The following is an 11,440-nucleotide window of genomic DNA, read 5'->3' on the forward strand; positions in this document are numbered from 1 at the left end:
ATTATAGATTTTTAAATCAAAGTTTATAGAGGTGTGCGAAATTTCCGATTCTTAGGTTGTTCGCGATTCAGCCGTGGAAGATTCGAGAACGAGTCGCAAACATCCAAATTCCGATTATTGAAATATGCCAAGTAAAGCGGGTCTAAAACATACTCAGCGCGGTCTTCGGGACGCAATGAGGAAGGGACCGAGAGTAAACATCATGCCCAACTCATGCCGCTAGATAAAAAAAACAATAATACCTGACTGCGGCCGACAGCCGCTACAAACTACACCCACATAATGTTCCAGTAGATATCACATGTATATAGAACTAAATGCGAAATGACAGACTCTGCGGTGTTAGCACATCTATAGAAAACTAGATGCGAAATGACAGACTCGCCGTCTTTAGTCAACAGCCGCCATCTTAAAGCAGTAGACTTCTCTGGAAGGCTGTTGTAGCGAACCTTCTGAGCGAACCTAATTAACTTTTATCTAAAATACTCCTAAATCTGCAAAATCTTGATTTGAATCTATCTTTAAATGATGAAACAGTTTTAAAACTTTCATATGTTGAAAGTAGACAGAAGGGAAATTATGGAATAACGGGAGCAATTTTAACAACTTTAACGGTTGATCCACAACATTAAATTAATTGAATGTAGTTTAAAGCTGTTAATACAGAATGGGGACAAGAGCATTTTATTTACTGTTTTGAACTGTTAACTTGACACTGAAATAGTAGTGAATCTAAGCCTAATGTAAGAAACATTAAAATCAGCTAATAACTGTGGGGGCCGGGGGGGCATCAATAATCGATTTATAATCGAATCGTAGCCTCTGAATCGTAATTGAATCGTTAGGTCCCCCAAGATTTCCACCTCTACTAGTTTATGTGTTTCTAAAACATATTTAAGTAAAAGAGAACAGTTGTGGCTCATTAGCGCCTACAAGTCTTTAAGTCGGTGGTTCCCTTTAAGGCATTTTTTAGTACGTGCTTCCTGTATGCAGTAGTACTTTGGGTGTCAAATTTGCCTCTGCTAGAACATTTGGGCAGAACTCCGGCCACCTGGAGTTTAGCTCAGCTGTTAGCACACTCAACTCGTGACTACTGCGCATGCGTTTCCGCAGGAATCAGCGCACACACATTCAAGCAAGTGACGAGGCAATTTTAAGAGAAAAATAAAGCATGGAAGTAAACTGACATAACTGCAGACATTATCACTCTTATTTGATTATATCTTTCACTTTTGTATGATGCAAGCTCATGGTTAGCTTCCTGCAATAGCGCTGTCACATTTGGCTGCTAGTCATTGTTGTCATTACAGAGTGTGAGCGATGTTCCACGGGTAAATGCTGACGCCATACACCAGTTTATTACACCCCGACGTTACACATAAATAATAAAAATTATAAACATCATTTTAGCCCAAAAACTTCCTCGTCATGTTACCAATGGACTCAAAATCTGTGTGGGATGACAGCACTCCACTGGCTGCATGAGTTAGGCTATGCCTCGTTTGTACATTATACATTATATATGATTACGGAATTGGAATAGGATTATTTGCATTAGATTCATGTTTTTGCACCGTATAGTTGCACTTTTCATTAAATCTACCGCAAAAAAATTATGTTATTCATGTTATTCAAGCAAAATGTTCTATTACGTGAATATTGGATCAATAACTGACATGTTGACCTGGGCTAGTGGTTTTGATAGTGGGGCCCGTGAACTTCAAAAGTGTGAGTAATTTCCCTTATTGTCTAGCCCTGTATTGTGTCTCCATGCATTTCAATAGAGTACCGTACAAATGCTATTTTTAGACTGCAAGGCTGCATGACATCACCATCGTAAACCAGAAGGGGGTCAACATAGAAGCACACTCGCATACAACCCATACTAGTACTGCTTATTTATACACGGTAATCTTTCAAAAAAGAACATGCCGAGTAAACACTGCTGCTATGGAACTTGTAGGAATGACTCTAGACATTACAACATATTTCCTGAAGCCAAAAACTCAGAGGAAAAAATGTGAACAATGGATCAACTTGCGCGGACGTCCAAAAGACCAGTTTAACACCAGCAAGGTGAAGCCATTCACCTTCATATGCAGGAAACATTTTGTTGGGGGCCATGGTCCTATAGATGACAAAGCTGATCCATTGCCTGCCCCAAAGAGGTAAACCATTTTGATATTTTTACTTATTTTTTAGCGTGGCGTTTTGCTGTGCTGCTTTTGTCTGACAATGAATGACCTGAAAAAAATTAAAATGGTATCTGAAGGCCACTGTTGTTACGTTTTCTGTTGTAAAGAAACAACTTTAGTAAGGGGTAAGGGGGAAGAGTAAATAAATTAATAGAATTAAGATTTGTTGTTAATGAAAAATTAAAAGTGTTCGTTGGCTATCACTGAGTAACATTTGCGATCGCTACACAAAAATAGCAATATAAATACCCCCAAGAACAGTCAGAGACATAAGACAACCAGAGGATGTAATATACAGTGCCTTGCAAAAGTATTCGGCCCCCTTGAACCTTGCAACCTTTCGCCACATTTCAGGCTTCAAACATAAAGATATAAAATTTTAATTCTTTGTCAAGAATCAACAACAAGTAGGACACAATCGTGAAGTGGAACAAAATTTATTGGATAATTTAAACTTTTTTAACAAATAAAAAACTGAAAAGTGGGGCGTGCAATATTATTCGGCCCCCTTGCGTTAATACTTTTAAGCGCCACCTTTTGCTCCAATTACAGCTGCAAGTCGCTTGGGGTATGTTTCTATCAGTTTTGCACATCGAGAGACTGACATTCTTGCCCATTCTTCCTTGCAAAACAGCTCGAGCTCAGTGAGGTTGGATGGAGAGTGTTTGTGAACACCAGTCTTCAGCTCTTTCCACAGATTCTCGATTGGATTCAGGTCTGGACTTTGACTTGGCCATTCTAACATCTGGATACGTTTATTTTTGAATCATTCCATTGTAGATTTGGCTTTATGTTTTGGATCATTGTCCTGTTGGAAGATAAATCTCCGTCCCAGTCTCAGGTCTTGTGCAGATACCAACAGGTTTTCTTCCAGAATGTTCCTGTATTTGGCTGCATCCATCTTCCCGTCAATTTTAACCATCTTCCCTGTCCCTGCTGAAGAAAAGCAGGCCCAAACCATGATGCTGCCACCACCATGTTTGACAGTGGGGATGGTGTGTTCAGGGTGATGAGCTGTGTTGTTTTTACGCCAAACATATCGTTTTGCATTGTGGCCAAAAAGTTAAATTTTGGTTTCATCTGACCAGAGCACCTTCTTCCACATGTTTGGTGTGTCTCCCAGGTGGCTTGTGGCAAACTTTAAACGAGACTTTTTATGGATATCTTTGAGAAAAGGCTTTCTTCTTGCCACTCTTCCATAAAGGCCAGATTTGTGCAGTGTACGACTGATTGTTGTCCTATGGACAGCCTCTCCCACCTCAGCTGTAGATCTCTGCAGTTCATCCAGAGTGATCATGGGCCTCTTGGCTGCATCTCTGATCAGTTTTCTCCTTGTTTGAGAAGAAAGTTTGGAAGGACGGCCGGGTCTTGGTAGATTTGCAGTGGTCTGATGCTCCTTCCATTTCAATATGATGGCTTGCACAGTGCTCCTTGAGATGTTTAAAGCTTGGGAAATCTATTTGTATCCAAATCCGGCTTTAAACTTCTCCACAACAGTATCTCGGACCTGCCTGGTGTGTTCCTTGGTTTTCATAATGCTCTCTGCACTTTAAACAGAACCCTGAGACTATCACAGAGCAGGTGCATTTATAAGGAGACTTGATTACACACAGGTGGATTCTATTTATCATCATCGGTCATTTAGGACAACATTGGATCATTCAGAGATCCTCACTGAACTTCTGGAGTGAGTTTGCTGCACTGAAAGTAAAGGGGCCGAATAATATTGCACGCCCCACTTTTCAGTTTTTTATTTGTTAAAAAAGTTTAAATTATCCAATAAATGTTGTTCCACTTCACGATTGTGTCCCACTTGTTGTTGATTCTTGACAAAAAAATTAAATTTCATATCTTTATGTTTGAAGCCTGAAATGTGGCGAAAGGTTGCAAGATTCAAGGAGGCCGAATACTTTTGCAAGGCACTGTATAAGAAAGACAGGCATATGATGGTAAAGGACACCTTGTTGAAACAGGAGAATGTCATTGTCAGTGGTGTAGCAAATGCACACAAGAAAAAAAGTGTCGATAAGCTACCTCTGGATCAGGTCGGCTCTTTTCCCGTCTTTTTCAGCCCTCGACACTCAAGCAATCTCTTTAACTGAACATTTGTATGTTCTCCCACATCTTTACCAGTGAATTTGGCACCAAGGACATCATTGTTGGACACAATTGGTAGGTTTAGATCAGTAAACATCTCGTTTGTACACTATTTACATGCATCTAGCATGAGGAACAAACGCAAGTTTGACCACCCCTAGCAACAGTTGCTAACGTCATGAATATTAATGAGCAAAGGTGACATGTTACGTGCGGTACGCTATTGCCTGACTTAAGACTAACGTCTGGTGACGACCTTGCCATTTACAACAAAGTACTGAATAAAGTCTAACAGACAAAATAAACAGCTAAAATGTGGTAAAGTGTTTACAAACTATTGGAAATGTGTGTTAGATTTGAAGAAGAGAAATATGGGTTTTAAACAAAAGAAAGGGGAAATCTTCAAGAGTGTGGACAAACAATCAATAGAAGATTGGAGCATAGCCAAATGCTTTTTGATCCAAGACTTCCTGACAAGTTACAGGCACTGTCCTGACAGTGATGCTGTCATTATATCATATTTGCATGTTGAGCAGAGAATGCTTTAAATAACTGACCAAGTGACCAACTCCAAAAGCGTTTTGGTCTCCCATTCAAGAGTACAGTACCACGCAAAAGTCTGAGCACCGTGTGTATGGCCAAAGTTTTGTGTGGCATAATTGCAAAATGTTTCTGGCACTGCCGATGACTTCACAACAGAGTACATAAAGCTGGAAGAAAGCGGTTTGCTACTTAGCTTCTACTCTTATATTTTATGGTACCTACAGTGTATCACCAAAGTGAGTACACGCCTCGTATTTCTGCAGATAATTAAGTATATCTTTTCATTGGACAACACTGACAAAATGACACTTTGACACAATGAAAAGTAGTCTGTATGCAGCTTATGTAATACAGTTATTTTATTTTCCCCTTTAAATAACTCAAAATATAGCCATTAATATCTAAACCCCTGGCAACAAAAGTGCGTACACCCCTTTGAAAAAAGTTTTTTTCCCTCCAAAATGTCATGTAACTCGTTACAGGAGTGCTGTCAGCATTGCTGCAGAGATTGAAGAGGTGGGGGGTCAGCCTGTTAGTGCTCAGACCATACGCCGCACTCTACATCAAATTGGTGTGCATGCCTGTCACCCCAGGAGGAAGTCTCTTCTGAAAACGGTACACAAGAAAGCCCGCCCGTCTCATCAGACTATAGGATATGGTTCCAGTAATCCATGTGCTTTGTTAACATGTCTTCAGCAAACTGTTTGCGGGCTTTCTTGTGTACCGTGCGTCTTCGTGACCCACGGTACACAACATCAACAAGTGTTGAGGCAGGACTGTGTCATCTACCCATGCTTTTATGCTTCCTCAAAATTATACGCGGAAATTATGGTGGGGGGCTGGGGCATAGACCCCCTTGGTGGCCAAAAATGTCATTGGATGTAATTGACTTTCCCATATATAATTTAAAATTAAGACTGCCGGTAAAATGTTGTCTAAAAAAAGTTGTAAAACAAAAAAACAAACAACAAAAATGAATGAAATGAACAAAAAAAATATTTTGATAATGGGTCAAACTTATTTTTCGAACATATCATGAGACTAGCACCATTTGCTTTGTTTAGCCAAAACCTTGTGAGGTCAGATTCTCACTGGAATATTCAGTCAAAAATGATGTGGCGTCTACTTCTCCACTTGGTAAGATAGAAAAACGCATGCGGTCACACATGCACGCTAACGGAGTGCCAAAAAATCGATTATTAGATCCATCGCGATTCGACACGTGGCGATTCGGTTACGATATGTAAATGTTCAAAAACGATGATTTTCCCTAATAACTTTATGACAGTCACTCGTAGCGGAACGAAATTCAAGACACGTCTGCCGCCCGGACACCTTTAACGGACGCACGCACAACGTTATGATGGATGCTGCCGGTTACACAGTCAAAGATTTACTCCTTTTCAAAAGACTGGAAAGTAAATTTGTGTATGAGACAGGCAGGGACCCGGGGGTCGGGTTTCTGTATGCAAGTTATTTTTTAGAGCGAGAGGGGAAGAGAGATAGTTCGTTGCTCCTTGTCTTTCAGTTGTCCAGCAGTAGGTTCAATTCGTGTTAATTGAAAAAAGTCCCTAGTGTTTTGCTAAGTCCCGTGTCCGTCTATCAGAGGTGAGTACACGAACACTCTTGTACTGTTTAGCCTTTATTGTTGTTGTTTTTGAGATCTTACTGGTTAGCGCCGAGCGTTATGCTGATTAGCGACTTCGCTAACGTGTATTTCCATGTCAAATTGTGCTTTGTTTAGTGGTGTTTATAAGTTACTCCAGATGCAGAACATTTGAAACCAGGATTAAGTACAACTGTAACACTACAAACATGCTAAATAGTACAGAAATCTGAGAAAATAAAGTATATTGGTTGAAAGAAGTCTTATTTCTAAAGACACTTTGTTTCTTTCCAGAAAATATGGAATTCATTCCACCAGTGTAAATTGTATTGTATTGTTGAGAGAAATCAGTACTGCCTTTGAAACAGCTAATGTTTTTGCACCTTCTTGTGAAAAAGAACAGCTTAAGGTCAGCTGTGTTTTGTATGGGCATGTTGAGAAATAATTACTGCCTTTAAAATGGTTAATGTTTTTGCACTTTCTTGTAAAAAAAAAAAAAAAAAAAATTTAAAAATTTAAGGGCAGCTTTTTGTTGTATGGGTAAGTTTCCATCGTTCCTGTCTAATCATTAGAATATTTTAAATAATGGACAAAAATTTGTTTGGCTACTTTATTCATTAGTAATGTACGATGCTTTGATAATCGTGACTATCGTGACAACCGTGATCATCATCAATGCCGAGATCATTGTTTAATAATCGAATCGTAGCACCCTGAATCGTAATCTAATCGAATCGCGGGGTGCCTAAGACGGCACACCCCTAAAGCACGCACACACACACACACATACACACACAGCTGGGATGCCCCGAGGATACAACCCCTTGCAAAAAATATGGAATGACCAGTCTCGGACGAGCATTCACTCAGACATATTATCATGTAGAACAAACTCAAATAAAAATGCAGATTCTTGACTTTTGACACCTTGTCCAATGCAGATTCTGGACTCTTGACAAGGTCATGATGCTGGAACTTTGGTTTGGTGCTGTTCTAGTGAGATTTACAAAGATGACTGCCTGAAGAAAACATCAAAATTCCCTCAGTCCTTGATGATATGGGGCTGCATGTCAGGCAAAGGCACTGGGGAGATGACTGTGGTTAAATCTTCAATAAATGCACAAGTTTACATTGACATTTTAGATAGCTTTCTTATCCCTTTAGTTGAAAATATGTCATTTTCCAAGATGACAGTGCATCATGCCACAGATCTAAAACTGTTAAAGCATTCCTTCGAGAAAGACTTATCCAGTCAATGTCATGGCCTGCAAATAGCCTAGATCTCAACCCTACTGAAAACCTGTGGTGGAAATTGAAAAAAAATGGCCCACAGCAAGGCTCCGACCTGCAAGGATTATCTGGCAACTGTAATCAAAGGGTTGGCAAGTTGGTACCAAACTGATGAAGAATACTACTAAATACGACTAAATGCTACTAAATACTAGAGATGTGTTTTGTTATTTCTTTGTTTGTTTCTCATGATTTCATATTTTTTTCTTCAGAATGGAGTGATTCCATATATATTTCCCTGCACTTGCTCGGTAATAGTAACATGTACTGACCACCACAATGGTTTTTATTCATTTCTTTTAGTGTTCCTGAATGTTAAAGAGTTGCACTTTGAACTAATTCATTATTTTTTCAAGCTTTTTATCCAAGTTTGTTCTACATGTTAAAATGTCTGAGTGAGTGCTCTTCCGAGACTGGTGATTCCATATTTCTTGCTAGAGGTTGTATATCTTGTAAGTTAATTTTATTGCTGACACTGTTTTGGGGTCATCAACATTTTTGCCCCCCGCCACAAAAGTCAAACTCCGCCTCGGTTCAAAATGTTACACCAGTTCGGGGTCAAACCCAACCAAGAATACTTAATCTGTCAATAATTTCAAGATTTGTATCTTTATAGCAGACCCGTGCGCTCCATAAAGCGTGCTAGGCAAATGCCTAGGGGCGTCCCAGTGTTCAAAAGGGCGTCAAGAAAAATGTTCAAATAATATTTGATGATAGCAGTATTCAAAAATTATTAGGGGTGTCAAACGATTAAAATTTATAATGGAGTTAATTACAGCTTAAAAATTATTTAATCGTAATTGATCGCAATTAATCGCAATTCAAACCATCTATAAAATATGCCATATTTTTCTGTAAATTAATGTTGGAATGGAAAGATAAGACACAAGATGGATATATACATTCAACGTACGGTACATAAGTACTGTATTTGTTTATTATAACAAAAAAATCAACGAGATGGCATTACCATTATTAACATTCTGTTAAAGCGATCCATGGATAGAAAGACTTGTAGTTCTTAAAAGATAAATGTTAGTACAAGTTATAGAAATTTTATATTAAAACCCCTCTTAATGTTTTCGTCTTAATAAAATTTGTAAAATTTTCAATCAAAAAATAAACTAACAGCCCGCCATTGTTGATGTCAATAATTACTTACACAATAAAATCAATTGCACCCAAGCGCCAGCAGAGGGCGACAAAACTCCGAAAAACACAACAAGCACGTAAACTGGCCGTCCTCTGCTCGAAATGTGCACCTTACGCCTATTCTTGCTCCCAGAATAGGCAGCGATTGTGACGTAGGACAATAAAAGGACTGGTTGCTATGGGAACATACGCATACCCAAGGAACCTTGCTAAAAGGAGTATTAAAATTGCTAATAAAATCGTTTAGGATTATTTTAGATGCATATATGTTCTATTTTTCTTACAGAGTATTTGACAAGGAATACGATAGACCCATTAATAGACTTTTTGGGAAAAATCACTATTTCTTTAAAAAGTCACACAAATAACGAGGTGGCCTGTGAAAATCAACGTAAAATAACTCGGAGAGGACTTTCCAGAGAGTACTTGGTGAGTCACTCTTCAAACAATCGTGGTATTAATAGTTGATTGGATTTTCTTATACATGTATAATCTACGTGACATGGTTGGTGCTGATTGGAATTGATAACAGAATCGTTAGATAATCTGCCAAATGATTCCATGGTATTGAAACACTCCCTACACTTGTCACTGCGACAGTGCAGTAAAGCTGCGTGTGCTAAATCTGTTGCCCCTCTCGGGGCCCCTGCTGGCTGGGGGCCCTGGGCAAATGCCTGGTTTGCCTAATGGGACGCGACGCCTCTGCCAGTACCTTACCACACACAAACTGCCTGTGGAGAAAGAAGAGCGCCTTTCAAAACAACTGTCACATGACAGTGCAATAGATGCTTTTGCATCAGTGAAGACAACGTGACTGAGGTTATTGGTCAAGGTGAAAAAAAAAGCATTTTAAAGTGTTCTGTGTGTCTTTATATAGGTTTGTGCGGGTGAGTGTTAATCATATTTTAATGACAATTGTAATTTATTTTAATTTATTTATGCCTTTGAAGTTCTTTTGATTGTTTTTAATAGTTATTAGAGCATTTTTCTTTTAATTTCTGCACTTGTTCGTTGTTGTCTTTTTTATATAATAAATCTCAAAGAGATAATGTGCTTTTTCAGTGTGAGTGTTTAAATATATGTGGTGAAAATAGGGGGGGCGCGCAAACATATATGTTGTCTAGGGTACCACATTGGTCAGGAACGGCCCTGCTTTATAGTTCTGAAGTTCATACAAGGTGTGCACTTACTCTCAGAGTGGTATATGGGCTGCATTTCGATCTTGTGCACCTCCTTGGCATAATACTCCTCCTCACTCCGCTGTCGCTCGCACGTCGCTGCACGTTCATTGGCCTTCTCCTGCAATAGGTCCCGTGTGCTGTTGTAAATAGCCACGATGTCCCTGGACACGTCCTCGGGCTCGGGGAAATCTTCTGGGGGATTGGCGAGTTTCAGTTTGCTCAGTATCTGGCCCCGGACAGCCTCGATGCGCTTTTTCCTGAATTGTTCCATGTCCAATATGCTGCATGTCGACAAACTGAGCGCAACAGTGACTAAACCTAAAGTGAGGAGAATGCTGACAAAGCACAGGTTCATCTTTTCCACGAGGGTTGAAACAACACTAAAGAAGGAAAAAAAAACACCATTCACGTTAGTGACTCAAAAGTCACCAATGCTACACATTTCAGGGACAAAATGTCAAGATTATGAGCGTGCAGCCCTTCAGATTATTTTAAACGCCTTCCATTTATAAAAGGCGGCTGTTTGTCCGTTTTTTCTCTCTCAACGTCCGTCACTCGATTGGAAGTGATCAGCGCTCATCTAACGGTGACGGCACATCTCGTGCGCTTTAAAGTGGAGCAGAGTATTTTGCTGCTTGAGTTAGCCGCCATTAAACTGGTCAAAAACTCTGAAAACAAGACTGGAAAACGCCCAAGTAGTTAGAGTTGGTCGACTGTACTGTTCAGAACTAAAGCACACCTTCACCGCATTGAAGTGTTCGGATCATTATCGCGGCGTCAGGCGCAGTTGGGCAGCCACAAGTCACGGATGTCCAACTAGTTTCAAATTGAGAAGAAACGACGCATTCTCCAAATGAATAATCCAAAACTCTTCAGTTGAAATACTCCGGTATCGCTTGGTTCCCGCGGCTCCGTCGGGTTGTAAGGTGATTCCCTCAATAAAATCCAAACAGACGTTGTAACTGTTCCAATCCGATAGGAAACAGCGGATGATCTCCCTCCTGCGCGATGTCTTGACGTCCTGCTTCTAGCCCTGTCTACAGCTCGTGTCTAATGCGTGCCAGGCAGCGTACCTCTGTGGCCACTTGAATGATATTTATAAGGGACCATTATACCACGTGTTCCACCACCACTCAAGCCCCCACCCCTGAGAAACACTGGTAGTGAGTGGAGGAGCAGGATATACATTGAATTCATAGGCGGAGTTTGACTTTTTTGGGGGGCAAACATGTTGACGACCCCGAAACGCAGTGTCAGAAATAAAATTAATATACAGTGGTGGATAAATTACTTTTTTTTTTTTTTTTTTTTTCATTCCAGTGAAAGAGAGATACAGCCTACAGGTGTAGTAAATTGTTTAAGTAAAAGTATAAGTA

The 11,440-nt window shown here is 39.8% G+C and overlaps 1 protein-coding gene across 1 annotated transcript in view; it reads right to left on the bottom strand.

Annotated features, from left to right (window-relative positions):
* Positions 1-11,107, bottom strand: part of tgfb2 (transforming growth factor, beta 2) — a 158,117-nt gene extending 147,010 nt beyond the window's left edge. The window contains exon 1 of the mRNA XM_057834121.1: positions 10,074-11,107. Coding sequence (XP_057690104.1) covers positions 10,074-10,419 — 346 coding nt within the window. The 5' untranslated portion in view covers positions 10,420-11,107. The remainder of the gene's footprint in view (positions 1-10,073) is intronic.
* Positions 11,108-11,440: the final 333 nt, after the last annotated feature.

This window comes from Corythoichthys intestinalis, chromosome 4, assembly GCF_030265065.1.
Source record: "Corythoichthys intestinalis isolate RoL2023-P3 chromosome 4, ASM3026506v1, whole genome shotgun sequence".
Lineage (NCBI taxonomy): Eukaryota > Metazoa > Chordata > Actinopteri > Syngnathiformes > Syngnathidae > Corythoichthys > Corythoichthys intestinalis.